At 38.4% G+C, this 17,437-nt stretch overlaps 1 protein-coding gene across 1 annotated transcript in view; it reads right to left on the bottom strand.

The window, feature by feature from the left end:
• Positions 1-17,437, bottom strand: part of arap2 (ArfGAP with RhoGAP domain, ankyrin repeat and PH domain 2) — a 168,139-nt gene that overhangs the window by 118,488 nt on the left and 32,214 nt on the right. The window contains exons 8-9 of the mRNA XM_028475240.1: positions 16,685-16,805; positions 3,840-4,033 (exon numbers count right to left, since the gene is read on the bottom strand). Of these exons, the coding sequence (XP_028331041.1) occupies positions 3,840-4,033; positions 16,685-16,805 (315 nt within the window). The remainder of the gene's footprint in view (positions 1-3,839; positions 4,034-16,684; positions 16,806-17,437) is intronic.

Raw genomic sequence — 17,437 nt, 5'->3', positions numbered from 1 at the left:
TTTTATGAGTCTGGCAGCTGCTACAGAGCAGGTCTAAGAGCAGGGTACAGGTCTGGACGAGGATTTTAAAATTGCTTGAAATCTCAACGGCTCTGCGTGGAATAAACTCAAGCCTCACAAACAACACAGTCACTTTGTTTATACACAAGAACAAAATAAAACAGGTGTGTTTGTAATATTAAGGGGATCAGATATTACTTTTTAATAAATATTTTGAGTTTTTTTTAATTTTATTGAAAGGAATAAATTTGAATGATTTATCGAGTTCAGATGTGTTGTTTGTGGCCCGTTGGCCAAAAACAACTTTTAGACCAATTTTGTGCAACAAATACAAAAAATAAAGTGAAAAAAAAATACATAAAATGACACAGAAATACTAGAAAAAAAATTACAAAAAAAAAAAAAGATAAAAACCCATTGTTCTTTCCTGTATTAATATTCTTATCGGTCATCTATATATTTATCTATAAATGCAAGGAATCTCGATCTGTCTGTGGCTCAAATATCTCTGCGGTTCAGGGACAGACAGAGCTGAGACTTTCAATATGGCTGCTGCTTGGTTCAATGGTGTGCAACGTCAGAGTTGTTCGGACGCCCCACCTCCTGAGTAGAGGTTCAATTTTAGGCCTGAGCCCGGCCCTGAGCCGAGATGTCACGCATGAGAGTTGGGTTAGGGTCGGGTCGGGCTTTGAGATCGGAATAAATAATTCCGAATTAAAAATCATCATGTAACGTGGCCATTGTCAACCATTTTTGGTCCCTTTTAGACCATTTTATTTCTGAATAAAACAAGAATTTACATCTTTAAGATGACCATATATTATGACCTAAATAATAGTCAACTTTCCTGGATAACATTGGACATTATTGAGATAAATTAAAAAGTGTGGTTAACACAAATTCATAGAACAATGGACCATCATTTTGCTGACTTTAAGGATGGGCCCCAAAAATCTCTCCCCCTTATAGATGGCCCTGTCTCTACATGACTGTTCTTCAATGGTCAGATTAAATACTCCACTCCATTGATCTTGAACAGGGTGGTGGTCTAACTCTCCACCAACGTTCAATCCTCCTAAACCCAACACTGTACTGGTCTTCATCCTCCAACTTCTGTTTTTGTCTCTTTATAAACCCGTTGTGTGTTTCATGCTGTCGTTCGCTTTACTCTACTGCTGCTGCTGCTGCCGCATTTATTCCAGGGATTTAGCTCGTAAGCTGAAATAATACAATTAATTTGTTCTCCCCCTGATTCGTTCTTTCCCTCCGTTTCTCCCGCTGTCTCAGATCAAGGAAGTGGAAATGTGCTGACATGGAGGGATACCCAGAAGAGAATTCTAACAAAGATGTTTGTTCACGCTAATGAAGAAAATAATGAAAGGCAAACAACAAAAACTACAAGAGCGAGTGAAACCAAATGAGATGGAAATGAGTCGAATGCATGTAGCATTATAAAATCAGCACACAAATGCGTGCAAGGCACTTTAGAAAATAGTATCACTGCTGTGAGGTATCGAGCCCGCTGAAAAAAGAGTTTATGTTTTGATAACGGTGGTGAAAAAAAAAAAAGGCACAATCAACAAAGGCAGGCTCGAAAACTGCCTTTGTTTTCTAAGGCAGTTTCAAATATAATATAGTTAACTGTCACTATTAATAGTGCCAGTTAACTATTATTATTTAGCCAGCTAGCTGTGTTTGATGGCTACCCTGAGGGATGATTAGCATGACTATGTTATGTTAGCATGATACAGCTGCAGCGGCAGATTCACTAAGATCTGAAATAAGGGGTGATAAACCATGTGCGTCCGTTTCCTCACAACTTTCTTCTCAATAGAGACTAATGACAAATGTCGGGACTTTATCTTGTGTTATTGGAGAGTTTTTTTGGTGTTACATAAATGCATATATTAGTCTGTAGTTACTGCCTTGAGCAGCAGCTACTGCCATCAGCTTGTCCCTGCCAGAGAGCTCGCGGAGCTGGCTGTCGCTGCCGCTCAGGGCAGAGTGACAACCACCACTCTGCATCCAGAGTGAAAAATGAATTGTGTCTGTTCTTTCCACCTTGGACAAACGTCTCTTAGATTTACATGCAATTTGTCTGTTATCACTCTCTTTGAAGCCAGGGCGGACCCTCTGCAGTCACGGGGATCCACAAGGATGCAAACCGGTCCGTTCATCCCGAGTATGTTTGGGACTCTCGACTCGGTCTGCCTTTTCCCGCTTGTTTTGCCTTGTGGCCATTGTGTCTAATGCTGCGTTCACACCGAACGCAGCACAAATTTTTGTGAAGTGTGCTCCCAGCAAAAGCTACAGCAGGATCGACATACGCCTTCCCATATTCACTTCATATGCGCGTCTGAAGCAAATACAAAAGCGCCATCAACCAGACACCCTTTCTTTTCACTATCAACTATGGAGGACCCACAGTAAAATCGATGCTCTCTACCTTCTGTGGAAGCTGAAGTGCCGTCAAAACGCTTGACGCCAGCGTTCCTGAATTCACCAGGTTAACCAGCGACGCATCCAACTCGGTTTTCTTCAGGAGCTGTGCAAATCCTTCCTGGTCCAGTCTCGGTAAAAAAAACTGGCCGTGTCGTAGGGTTCCGGGTGGTCACACACCGCCACGATTATTTTCTTCTCCATGTTGAAATGGCTGAAAAGACCGGTGTCCGTGTTGAGGCCTGCTTTCATGCCTGAGCGTCACACGAAACATTCGCTGGAGTTCAATATTTTCATCTCAGGCGAATGACGAAGGTCACTGAAAATCGGGAGCACGAATGCAGTGGCCAACGCTCTTGCCACGCGAAGAATTCGCCTCTTAGCGTGTCCATCCCATTGACTTTGTATGTAATCTGGTCACGCAAACATTCCGTGATGCGTCCGGTGTGAACGCAGCATAACGCTGCAATGGAGACTTCTCCATTGGAACGTCCTCCATTGCACTTTTACTATCAATGGTACACAAACAGGCCGGACTTCAGTCGAGCAGCCAATAATACCGCCCAAAACAGCTCATGGAGTACACGTGTTTGTAGAAAGATCTCTAATTCCAGCGCCATGCTTCTGGATTTCTAAATGTACAGGGCCAAGAGAAGGTGAAGAGATTTACTGTCCACTCAAAACACTTTGGATTACAATATGTTCAAAGATGATTATGAATTTTTGACCAAATAACACCAAAAAAAGGTACATAATGCAGATTTAACTTCTCACTTAGATCCTGGAAATATTACTGTAGTTTGCATATAATAGCAAGTATCCAAAGAAGTTTGTTCATGTCTTGGCGAAATGAAGTCCAGGCATATTGGCTGAAGCAGCATATCTGTGGATTTTTCTCCGAAAAAAAAGACTAAACTTTATAGAAAGTGACCTATATACGGTCTGGAAAATATGATAACAAAAGCAACATTTTTTGACTGGATGCAATCAAGAAAGTTTCATTTAGGCTCAGGGTAGAAAAGCATTTGAAGAAGAAGAATATCGCTTTAGCGTATCTGAAGCTCTCTCCATCATCAGCAGTCAACAACTGTATTGTGGAACACTGCCTCCTCCTGTGAAACCACTTTGGGACGCTGGCTTTTCACAGCTGCTCTTTAGAATGATAAGATAACATCTGCTCTGTTTGGCTCAAGCACCTGCGAGCTAGCTTGTTCCTGTACACTCGCTGCATCCCAGTTTACCTTGAATAAGTTTCACACACACATACATAGACTTTTTTGTAGCATAACTTCCTGAATATCTCGATCTCTGCTTTGATCACACAGTGATTATCATCTTTCCCTTCTGAAACAGGAAGCTGTCATTCTGTAGAGAGGGATTCCCAACAGTGCGGGATGTACCTGTTCTGATTTACACAGTCTGACTTTGCTCCCCGCCAGGGACACCAGCGCTTTGCCTTTGTAACCACGGAGCTCCAGCAAGCCTCGCTTGTTTGTGGAGGACGGGTGGGGACGGCTGTCAGGAGCCTTGTGGGAGCCGCCGACGGGAGGGTGCTTGGCCGTCAGAAGAGTTTCTATCCACTCCTGGCGTTCCCCTGTGGACGAGAGCATGTGGGAAAGACAGAACAGGATTAATGATGGGTGCATAAAGACAAGTGTGTAAATTAATACGTACGGGATTAAACTCAGAGGGGGAAATGATATAAGAAAAATCTAATGCTTTTAAACTGGAATGTCTATCATTATAGCATATTTAAGCTATTGGCCGCAACGTCTGTTAATTAGTTAAAAAATACTGACTTTTCTAACATTCCACACTACAAAATAAGTAATAAAAGTATGTATGATTCGTGCTGATATCGTATCAGATCAATATCGGTGTCAGCCGATATGCAAGGCTGCAATATCGGTATCATATCGGAAGTGAAAAAGTTGTAGATGCAGATGTCGAGACATCCCTACCGCTAATCTTTTTTTGGCTTTTTTCACTGGTGGTTTATGGTCATGAGAGGAGAAAAAGAAGCGCAGCTCCACGCTTCAGCAGGCAGTGAAACTGGGGGGGGGGGTCTGAAAAGTTGCAAACTTGGCAACTCTGCATCTGCTTGGTTAACCCTAACCTTAACTATGTGGAGGGCCTAATAACAATCCTTGAAACATTAAAACAGATGCTTTGTAGTTTACTGTGAAAAGGGAAAAGGTTAAAATTAAAAGAAAAAAATTAAAAGTGTAATAAGTGTGTCGGGTACGAATATTGATATCACGTATCGGTCCGATATCAGCAAAAAAAATGAGTGTCGGAATATATTGGCCACACCTAAACTCTCCGATATAATGTACATTAATTTTATTGGATTTAATGAGGTTCATTTTCAGGGACTTCTGATAAGTTCTTCATTCAATGGTAAAATATTCTTATGTTAAAGGTTAAAATGTATGTAACTCTTTGGTTTTTTAAAAAATAGGTGAGTGTTACGCATTCCCACTGTTGTCAACCATTGTTCTCCATTTGGAATGTTTAAAAAGACTTGACCAAGTAATATTACTCACACTACAAATTAAGCAAATAAAAGTACGTATGATTTGTGCAGACATCGCATCAGATCGATATTGACTAACACTCAAGGCAGCAATATCGGTCTTGTTTCGGAAGTGAAAAAGTCGGTACAACCTACAGTGTAGCAATGCATTTATCTCCAATGTTCTTTTGTTATAGTCTTATATGAACCTTAAAAACCATCTTTAAGAAAAGAGGCCCGTGTGAAATGTCTATCGTTTCTGAAAGTGGATTGAAGTATACAGTAGCTCACGGTTTTGTTTTGTTCGTAATTGAAAATTGAGGCAGCTTTAAGAATCCAATCATGGTAAAGGTTTTTGTAAAGCTAGCAAGAAAATAAATTCAAGAAGGAAAGTCATTTTGTTCAGGCCCGCTGTGGCTCTATGCAGACAAAGAACCTCAAATGCCAGCTGGCTGAAAGAGACCTTGGCCACTCAGATATGGACACATATTCTGAGCGTGTTCTAAGGGAACGGTAACTTGGCAGTCCCTCGACTTTAATGTTGTTTCTGAAAACTTGTTGTCCTTGAGCAGAACACTCAGTCCTCTGCTTCCTCTCTGATCTCTCCTCCTTGTTATTGCTCAAATAAATACTAGCACACTGAATCCTGGTCCATCAGTTTACATTCAAACAGCCTTTTCAGATACCTCCCTCACCAACTTTTCAAATACGGACATAAAGGAAGACATTGAAGAGGCACAATAAAACCCAGTCCCACATCAGCAAAACATGGTGCTATCAAAGCTGGCAAAGTGGAAACACAAGAAATACCAAAGGGTTGTAAACACGCGAGCACATCAGAGCTCCAAAAGCAGGAAGCCCAGTCGAAACTGCTCAGTAAAAACCAGAAAGAGGCGTAAACAAACACATAAACCGACACTAAAGTTCCAAGTACTTGAACCTGCAAGTGTAAGAAAAAGGCATCGGAGTACTTTCGCTATTTTTATTTGAAAGTTAGAGGATCAAAAAAGAGTTTTGGTAAAGTACCTCAGTTCACATTCTCCTCAGCGATCAACTCATCATCTCAAAATCAGAGCGCTGACAGGATGACAGGAGTCTTTTATAACGCACTAAATCCCATCCAGAGATAAACAACAGTTGTGTGGTCATAAGCGAGTCGCACTCGTTGCTTCAGGAATTGTATTTTTGGATCCTCTTTTCAATCTGAGTAAACAATAAAGAGGACATTAGCCAAACACAGGATTTGATGTCTGCATTTCCATCCAATGTCATTACATCTCTGTTTGCGCCCATTAACGGTGATTATGTCAATTATGGGCCAGTAGTTTAATAGAAGGCGGGAATTAAATAAAGCAACACACACAATTATAGAATTCATATCAATTAAGCCATATGACCAGTAACCTTAAGAAGGCTAGACTTTACAAATTGCTTGTTGTGCTCCAAGTGTGCATTGGTTTATAAAAGGATGGAAAACACTCAAAGTAGCCACTAGGTAGTAGTGGCTCCAATTTGACACCATTACTGGTATACTAAACTTCCCAAAATATGTTATTGTGTTAACACTTGTTAATAATTTTATGTTTCTATCTTTCAGAAATGCAGAATGAACGTTCATGTTTAAATTAATTAATTAATTTTATTTTTTTATTTTTTTTATTTAAATAACACCACAATCTACTGCTGTGATACTTGCTTGTATGTTTTCTTTTTCTAGTTTTTTTTTTTTTTTTATAAATATACTTACATCAAAGATGAGCAACTACGATCACAGCAGGGGCCACAAAAATGTGATTTTCTGCTTCAAGGGTCACATGATCAACATTCATGTCAGCATTTAGGATAATGAGAATATTAATTCAGGAAAAAACAAAGGGTTTGGTCTCCTTATATTTTTGGTGTTGTTTTGTGCGTTTTTGTTGTAATTTTTTTATTTTGTCATGGTCTTTTGTGTTTTCTAAATAATTTTGTGCACTTCCGTTGTTATTTTTTTTTGTTGTCATTTTGTATATATATATATATTCCAGTCTATTTTTGTAGTGATCCTGTGTTGTTTTTGCTGCTGTTTTGTGTATTTTTATGTCACTTATCGTGTTTTGGAGTTATTTTGTGCGTTTACTTAGGGGATTTAACAAAATTAGACACCAGTTGCCTATGTCTGCTTATATACTCCTTTAAGGGCTTAACGTGAGACTCAGGTTAAGAACTTTGTTCTGTCCATGTAAATTAACATGTATATTGACAATAAATTAATTGAATCCTTGAAATGCAATATTTTGAAATGCTAAAATGTTTATCTCATCAACACATTTATTACATATTCAAACACAGTTTTACAGGAACATTTTGTGAACACATTTGATATTCTCCTAAAACACCTATGTGAGGGAATATAAAGTATCACATTGCTGTTTTCAATAAATTCTGCGATTTAGGTCCGTTTTTCGTAATTGTCGAGAAATCAGAGACACAACCTTTGTTTCACTTAGAAGACTTTTTACAATTGCAAATTTGACAAAACCTACAAAAGTCGTAAGTTTTGGAAGTTAAAGTGTGGACAATAATAGAAAATGTGTTTAACAATAAAAGTGCTAATGGGGAGAATTACAGAATTGAGAAAGATTTGCGTTTCCTACAGGATTTGACGACCACATGAACCATCTCCACAAAAACCAGTGTTTCCCCATAAAGAGGCAACATAACAAGTCCAAATAATAAAAAACAGACACTGAAGGAAGACGTGTTTAAAGCTGCTAGGGGCAATAACTAAGATTATTTAAACGTATTTCATCCCAGGGTTGTTCTCATCCACTAATGATGAAAACTCCATTTCTGGTAAGGATGCAAATCTTTTGGGGTGCCTCACGATTCGATTCGATTCCGATTCTTAAGGTCACGATTCGATTCAAAATCGATTCTCGTTTTAAACGATTCTCGATTCCAAAATTGATACAATGCATAGTATGTTGAGGCAATAAATAAACTGATTCCAATGATGTAATCACACAAAGGTAAACTTAAGACAAAAAGTAATATGTATTCATGCTAAACAAAACAAAAAACACACAATGTGATACATTGTAAGTTGGGGTTGCTGTTTTTTCTTGTTGGGATTGTGTCATAGACTGTAAAGGTCTGGGTGAGTTTGTGTGTTTTGGTCTAACAGTGTTGCTGTAGTAGTCGGAAGACGCCATCTTGAAAGCCCATGGCCTACTGGTCTCTACTAAGTTCTCGTATTTTCGGCTTGAAAAAGCACATGCTTGTGAGTATGTTTCAGTGTACTGTTTGATAACACTCTTAAGACTGTTTGTTAAAGTTAAGCTTAAACAGTCTGTTATATAAATCACCGCCTATCACGGTAAATGTCAGCATAAGCATATACATAGGTTTTCCCATAGATGTTAGCATGAAGCTAGCAGACTTTCTGTATAGTGGTATTTTCTATTTATGAGAACAGTAATGTATTTGTATGTTCAGTTTACAGTGTTTCCTGAGTAAAGACTCTTCTAAATCAGAGTTTTTCTTGAAAAAATAAATAAATAAATACATTAAAATATATATATATATATATACATAAATATATTTATTTTTTTATTATCGATTTTTGAAGTTTATGAATCGATTCAGAATTTTTTCTGATGTTTTCAAGGAGTGAATCTTGTGGCGAAACAATGGTGCATCTTGATATTGTTGCTTACAAGTTGGGAGTGACTGCATATCATGGGGAATACCATAACAAACCAGTTCTGGCCAATCACGGCAAGAATAAAAAAACAAAACACTGTGTTTCCACTTCGGCGCCACATTTGCATTCTTCTATGGGACTACAAATCCCACAATGCAATGCACAAAACCTTTCGGAAGTTCAGGTCACATGTCCATTTGTGGACAAACCCAATGTCTGTGATTTAACTAAAAAGAAACTTGTAAGTTTTACAAGTTAATTCTCTAGTTTTTACTATGGAATTCCTTTGATTTATTGATTTATGAGACCTACACCATGTCATTGTCACTATCCCCAGCAGCTTTACTGAATCATTGTACATTCAACACTTGGTCTGAAAGTTTTTCTTCCAGTTAATATAACATAGATTACAATAGGAGATAAGTAAAAGCAGTGAGAGGACGAATGCTGATGAAAAGTCCCTAACCTTGCCCTAACACCCAAATCCTTCCTCGAGTCTTCAGAATAGTAATTCAATGCAAATCACTGGCAGCACTTTAGCATGAATTTCACTTTCATTTTTTTTTCCTTCCTAGTTTGACCAGCTCAGTGGGGAGTCGGAGTTGTTTCACAGCGACCCGCAGGTGTCACAGGAGAGCAGAGATTTCACAAAGACCTGTCAATCACATTTTTAGCCACTTTTGCAAATTGACTCCATTAATAAACTGAGCTGCGTGACTTCCTGATCTTTCTTGCTGCATTTGTGGATGCACGTCTCTATGAACCCGTAATGGAACACATTCAGCATCAGCGTGACTCACTCCTTTTTTTTTTCCAGGCTAATCTTACTGAGCTCCCGAATTCTGTCTCTGTAGGCTGGACCCAAACTGAGCTTTGGTCGGACTACCCCCCGGATTCTTATAAATTCACAAAGAGCACGCATCAATTATGAATGTGCTGCTCAATTATTGACTGCTCTTTACATCACTAGGCTTTACTGTTCCGTTCCCACCCTGCTTTCTGAGTTCCATTACCTGTCCTGTGCCCACTTATTTGCTTGTTCATTTATTCAGGGCCCTGCTTCCTCTCTTCCTCCTCTCTCTCTCTCACTCACTTTGCTGGACCTGTCAATCTAAGCCAAGAAGGAGGTGGGAGGACTGAGGACAAGCTCGGCAAGTTAGCACAAGTGCAACAGACTCGGGTACTGGAACGCATTTTGCATATATTTGAGTGTATTTTTGTTTGCGCTCATAAAATCAAATAATGTCCTTGAGTGTGCTTGCCAAAAGTGTTTTTGCTCAGCACGCAAACACGCAAACATGCCCTCACCTCTACAGGACTAAAAAAAGACTGCGCCGAGGCTTCCGGCCGTTACGAAACGCCGACAGTCGGATGGAGCTTCATAACTAGTTAAAGGATATACAGTATGTTCTGCTTTTTTGTGGAGAGAAAACTAGAGAGAGGCAGATAAGGCTTATTGAAAATGGATAGGATGGGAGCTGGGTCCACTCAGTGCTCAGCAGATATCTTTGAAGACGCCCACGCAGGCTCCAACAATAGTTGCAATGAAAAATAAAATACAAAAGCGAAGAGAATAAAACTAAAGCAAAGAGTTTCTGACCGTTTCCGTCATTTCATCTCGTTTCAACAATATCACAGTTTCTGTATAAAGCATTTGGATCGAGAACTTTTTAATTACCCTCATGTTTACTATGGATTACTTTACTGTCAACACTAACGTCTTTCATACTGAAGGCTGGGAGATGAAGGAGCACAGACTTAATAATGGAGGTTACGCTATTTTATTTGAAATGTTGGCAAGGCATGTAACACAATGCAAACACAAACAAGAGGAAAAACTAAATAAATAAATGAATGAAAATAACATTGTATTGTGCATATATAGAGCCCTTTTAATATATATATATATATATATATATATAAATAATTACATATATAATAGAAATTGATACAAAGAAAACTGGACCAGTTGAACTAATAAGACACTTATGTGTAATACTCATTTATGATACATATTTAGAGAAAAAACATGTGAATTTTTAAATATGCACCAGCCATCCGTATTCCAAATTAAGATTAAAATACAATTTTCTATATTTTGATATATGGCAATGCATGTATAGTTGTTCACATTCCCTGCAATAAAAAGCCAATATTAGCATATAAGCTTATCTTGGCGAACAATTCCCTAAATGTATGATCTTGTGAATAACTGAATTTAAGGGGTTTTGAGTGCTAATATTCATGAGTTTACATACATCACTCACACATTGCCTTGCCAAAAATAACACTTGTTTTTAATGTGGCTCTATTTAGAGGTTAAAAGGCAAAGACATGTCAAACAACAGCGTTTCTATTTAGTGAGAAAATATTGTAATCTTGGGCTTGAATGCTGGAAGATTATTGGTATCTATGCTAATCTAGATTCCAATTACAAGATTACAATTTCATTTAGCAAACGCTTTTATCCAAAGCAACGTATAACACACACAGCTAGGGTTAAGGGACTTGCTCAACATCCCCAGTGACGGCCCAGATTGAATTCGAACCTGTGACCCTGTGTAGGGGGGACAAGGAGTGATAAGAATTATAATATCAATTATGATTAATATTACATTAATTGGCTTTGAGATGCCATCCAAGATTGAGTTTATAGTGTCTTGGATCACTAGTTATTAATACCTTGTCCAATAACAAACCATATTATAAACATTTTAGGGTATTTCCTGGGTTAGGGCTAAAACAAAAGGGTTAGTGAGCTAAAATAAAACTGACAGAACTTTAAGTCACGTGGTGCACCTATCTCGTCACCTAAACTGGCCAATGAGGGGTGCCGCATGTGAATAGACTGGGAGTCTATCAATACGTTGTGGTATCAATAGCCAGTCTAAAATAAAACAGTGGTCTTACAAAAAAATTAAAAAGTACATCGCGATGGGGTTACTCAGCAACCCGTGCTGACAAAATCCGAAGATTTTGAATTTGCTGGTCGGTTTTATCATGGTTTAAGCGTTCCTATTCCTCAATGTTTTTGCGGCAGCCAATCAGATTGCTTTTGGATGGTTCATGGGTTGTGGTTTGTCTGTGGGTGTGTTCTATGAGTGGATGAAAAAAAAGAAATATGACGATAACCCAGATCACAGTTAGATTATAACCTTTAAAGTAAGATGAGAGCAGCGATCATCGTTCGCTGGTCAGTTTGACACTAAGCACGATATATTGCTTGCAATGTAACTGGGAGATATTCATTACGAACATTTAACTGCAACTTTACTGTATGTAACCTTATTCTAAGAATGTCCTGGTTTCCTGTGATTAAAGAGTTAATGACAGCGTGGAAAAATATATTTCAAAATTGTATCAAAAATCTGTGTCCACTTTTAGAATGTTTATTGTTACTTCTTGGTGAGAAGCAGAGGAAATGGTGTGTCTGCCTCAGTTCTTAAAAAAACAGGGGGGAAAAAAAACAGTTAGGTTGTAAATTCCTGTAGACCCTTTGTTCTCAGGCTGTGAAGAGAAAGGAGGGAGGGTTCAACCACTGTTCCTGTGGTTAAAAAGGTGTGCCGTAGTATCTGTGACAAGTCACAGACATGGTCTCCTTCACAAGTCTGCTTTCTTAACCGTTCCGTAAAGAAGTTTGAATATGTTGTTAAAGACTTGCCCACCTGTCACTTGAAACATAGCCATTAATTCAATTCAATTCAACTTTATTTATATAGTGCAAATTACAACAAAGTCATCTCAGTGCACTTAACAAAATATAAAGTCCATAGTAAAAAAGAACCATTACATTATGATCTGAACAAGACCCCACATACAGTAGTTTTATCAAAAATGAATGAATGCGTGTGTCTTGTTTTGCCGAAATTATTGTATGTAAAGGTTTTTTTTAATTATAAGAGGAATACATTAAGTCTAGGTATGCATTGACAAAACCCAACTTTCCTTCCTGTCATTTCAAACAACCTCAACAAGTGCTCTAAGCCTTGTTGTGAAAAGGAATTTGCCAAAGCCTCAGAATACAAACTATCACTTTTCTCCTTTGAATGATAAATCCCTTTTTCGATTGGTTTGCACACCTCTCTGGTATCTGACCTCACCTGTCCTGTCTGTTTTCCATCACTCGTTGATGTCTCAACGGCCAAACTCTCCGTTCCTCCAGCTTGCCTCCTGCTCCACCGCTAGCAACGCTTTCCCAATACATCCCTCTTTTCTTTTCTCCTCACGCCACCTGTCTTCTTCCCTCCCTCCATCTTTCCTCTCAAGCTGACAGAATACCTAGAGGAAGGGGCCACCTGCGGACCAAGTGAGGAATCGGCCAACAGCTGTGTGCACAGTCTCTCCGGTGGCCTTCAATTATTCACTCGCTTTTCCTTCCTCTTTCCTCCTCTCTCCATCTTCCCTCTACCCTTTTCATCTCTCCCTGCCCCCGCCTTTACCTCTGTTGCTTTCTCGCGTTGTGCTTGCGTGTCTACCTCAGCGACTCAATATAGTCCTATTACTAACTCCCATAACCCCTCCTTTACCTTCTTCTTCTATGCTTCATGGCCGTCTTTAAACTTGTGCACACTCCCCTGACCATCACTCCATCATTTTCTCCGCCACCCCGATGCATCAGCCCTGCAGCTCTTTAACTCCACTTCACTAACCTACTCCTTCTCGTTCCTTCTGTCCCCTCATGTCTCGCTCTTTTTCTTGTGTTTCCCTAAAGATTGATGACTCTCCTCTACGAGGCGAGTGAGGCTTGTTTAAAGATGCATGAGGTGATAAGGCCAAGATTTCTCCTTCTTTTGACTCTGTCTTTTGCTCTTTCCTCTTCTTGATGGCTGCAGATCACCTTTGCATGAGCTTCATACCTTTATCCAGTTCTGATTTACTGGTAGAACAGGAGGCAATGTCCAAATCAGAAAGTTACAGTCCTTCCAGGCTCTTGTCAGGGTGGTTAAGTGTGACGAATGGTGATCAGCTACCAGACAGTGAGCTAAATGATGCCAATGAGGTACAATGACTCAAATGAATCAAAAAAAAAAATGGTAGCAGTCAACAAGGATTCTGCACTGAAAGGACGCGGAGAGAAAGAAGAAATGTTATTCTTTTGTGCACTTGGGACTGAGTCAACAGCAGGGATGGTTTTTCGGATCGGAGCCTAGACCGTACTTCACGGTCTGGGTTGCAGCTTGCACTTTAACACACTCTTTGTATTAAACCTTTTGCGACTGTTGTAGATGCTGGGGTAGATATTATTTGTGCTTGAACCTTTAGTAAGAAACTCTTGCTATCTAGCTCTTCTCACTTCTCATCAACAACAGACAAAAATGGACACACACTTGCCGACTGTGTGCGTCACCATGTTTTCTCTCCTAAACTAAAAAGGTAGAGCCCCAATGAATAGAGGCGGTGCAGCAAGAAGTTTGTGTGGTGGTTTTGTTGGTTGCCAATAATAATGCTTTTTAAAGTCATGGTAGTTATGATAAATAAGTTATTCAAGGTTTATTTCAGGATATTTGATCTTGTCACAATTTAATTAGTTATATTTGTGTTGGTGGAAGTCTAGCATTTATACTGATGATGGTGATATATTCGTACTAGTGATGTTTAAGGCATATTGTGTTTGGGTGTTGTGTGAGATCCTTGAAAGTGAACGGCAGATTGTTCATACAAAGGTGCTTCATCACTCAAGTCAAATATGCATAATAAAGACACAAAGATCTACAATAACATTAGGCCTTGAACACACCATTGATTTTTTTGGTATCTCATTACAGGACAAGTCAAAATCTTCTTTTCACGTGAGGATCTTGACTTGTCCTGTATCGACTAACCTTCGCCAATCAAAATAAACAGCTCTTAAAGATGGATAGACATCTGCAGAACATAAACAGATACTGTATGTGTATAAATAGAAAGACGATTACTTCTTCAAACGAAAATTGCATTATAGTTGTTATTTTTATCTATTAATGTTGACGTTTTATGACTAAACCCTTACCTATATGCTTTGGAACCATATCAAGCTTCAGTGCATGCTTTCAGCGCATTGCAGCAAATTAATAACAATAGTTTCGGGAAGTTTATTAGTCAGTAATGACATCCGATTATGGAAAGCCGATCAAATGGAAACAAAACAGAAATGGGTAAACTCAAGCGGAATTACAGAAATTTGGAAACGGAAAATCAAAGGCTCTCATTAATTATGTAATGTACGTTCTGTATGATACAGAAGTACCAGACTACTTGCAGCTAGATCTAAGTACTTAACGTCACGAGCTTTGCCAAACATTCCTTATTTGACCTTACAGATAACATCTCACTAAATAATGACAAATTATGCCATAAAGACAAACTCGGCGGAAGCATTGCAGCTATTTACAGCACAGCATTGACCATTAAATGACCACTCAAACGTATCAATGTCAAGGTCAGTAGTGATGATGTGCATGTCAAGTATTGATGTTTCTATTCATGTCTCGACATATGTCAAAGTGTCAATGCTTTGCATTAAGGTCTCAGCCATTTCAAGATGTTATCTCTGTCTACTACACACATGTGCCCTCCATAGCACAGAAATATTCAAAGGTTCTTAATGCTACAACCGTACAACCTTGGGTTTCTACAGTCTTACTTATTCACAAGAATCAAAGGGCAGCCAGTACCTGACCCCTCGATTAGTGGATGAGCTATTTGACCTAAGCTGCCAAATAGACAGCCGTCAAGCAGGCAGGAGGTAAGGAGCGAAAAGCGTCTCTTTCCTCTCTCATTAGTGCCGACACAGAAAGCTACTACCAGAAAGATGATAAGCAGATCCAACTCTTACACTCTGTCTGACTGACAGACAGAACGGGAGGAAGGAATGAGATTATTAAAGGGCAGTTCCTGGGAAATCAGATCTTTCTTGGTCCCATGAGATTGACTTAATAACAAAGGTGCAGGCAAGGACATGAAGTCATTAGTGCAGCCATGATCTCCTTTTGCTCCACATACAGTACACACTCACACTGAGTAAAATGAACATTAGCATTTGACAAAATGGATTTTAGTTTCTGTTTTCATTATGTATTATGAAAATATATGCATCGTTCTTAAGTCATTGGATTCAAGAAGACAGAGGCTTTCTAATTTAGTAAGTGATAATGTATTTTATCTTAATGGAGTCAAGCCAGCTGTCTGCTTGCATTTTAAAGATTTTACATACACCAATGCACTTCTACATTCCTGGTTCCCTCTTTTTTTTAACTCAAATACCAAAACAAGCTATACTGTAAAATTATATTGGAATATAAATATTTGTTAATATTACCAGTATTAGCATTAGCATGATATTTTTCTCCAAATATGAGCAAAAACATACCAAACTTAGGTTGAAATAGGCTTGTGTGTTGGCCTTAGCCCTTGGTAGGACTCGCGTTTGTTCAAGTAAATAAAATAAAAATCAAGTTTGTTAAAAAAAAAAAAAAAGCCAAAGATTCATTAGTTAACTGTTTTAGCAACAAAGATTATTTAGCGTAGCAATCACACCTAGCATAGCAGCATCTTCTAAAACTGATTACATCTATCAAACTGGCACATTTAGAAAAAGGAGAATGATTTACATTATATATTCAAACATGTGAGCGTTGAAGAAATAATAGTTACACAAAGCTACTTTATGCTAGACTAGCGTAGATTGTTTAGCATAGCTAGCATACATAGCTAGCATCTTCTAAAACTAAGCACATCTAACGAACCGGCACATTTATAAAAAAGGAGTATCATTTACATTCTTTATTTAAACTAATGAGGGTTGAAGAAATAAAAGCGACACAAAGCTACTTTGTGCTAGGCTAGTGTAGCAAATAGGCATCTTAAATACAAACCAATGGAAACACTAACAAAGAAGCAAAGGCAGGAAAGGAAGATGCGGAAAACCTAACTTAGCAAACCTAACAAGACGTCAAGAAACCAACTAAGGTTGAAGATTGAGACACTAAGAACTACTGACCGAAAAGTTCACAGATGAAAGAGGCAAAAGGCAATACAAGGTGAGAAAGAAAACACAAATTCTGTACCTTCTCCATCTGCCCGGAAAACAAAAGTCCGCAGGGAGGTGACTACCTCAAATTTGTTCTCCCCGAGCCCTCGCACGTGTTTCATGGCGCTGGCCAAGATCATACCTTTGGAGTACATCTCCTAAAGAGAAAAACCCACAAAGAGACACATGAATATAAGAAAAAGCATGATATTGTTATTGAAATATTGTTTGTCCATATTATCTGGGTCTGTAGACATCAATTTCCTATTTTCCAGTGAATTCTGTGCACCAATATAGAAGTGTTACTGAGATGTAATACTGCCAGGTTGGATTGTGTTTGATTTGAAACATCACTGATGGACATTCAGTGTTATTTCTTCATCTATGAGGCATATAGTGAAGCTAACTATTCTGAAATCTCAAGTGATTTTTTAACCTCATGATTTGCAGAGGTGTAAAGAGTACTGATAAATCACACTCAAGTAGAAGTACTGTTACTTGATTGAAATATGAAGTATAAGTAAGTCAAGTAAAAAGTACCTCAATTAAATACTACTCAAAATAGAGGTTACTAGTTACTTTTGCTTTTTTTTTTTTTAAACTTTGTATTACTTATTTAAGAAAGTGAGATAAAAACTTGAAAAAATACAACAAAAAATAAATACAAAAATATGTAAAAATAAACAGAAATCAAAAACAATAATTTAACGAAGGATAAACATTTTCAGGAGCATTTCCTGGGTGCATTTTACTTGTTAGTCATTGTGATCCACTTCTGCTCGTTCTTTTA

This window comes from Gouania willdenowi, chromosome 18 (genome assembly GCF_900634775.1).
Source record: "Gouania willdenowi chromosome 18, fGouWil2.1, whole genome shotgun sequence".
Taxonomy (NCBI): domain Eukaryota; kingdom Metazoa; phylum Chordata; class Actinopteri; order Blenniiformes; family Gobiesocidae; genus Gouania; species Gouania willdenowi.
The sequence above is the reverse complement of the archived record's forward strand: the minus strand, read 5'-3'. Positions and strand labels throughout refer to the sequence as shown.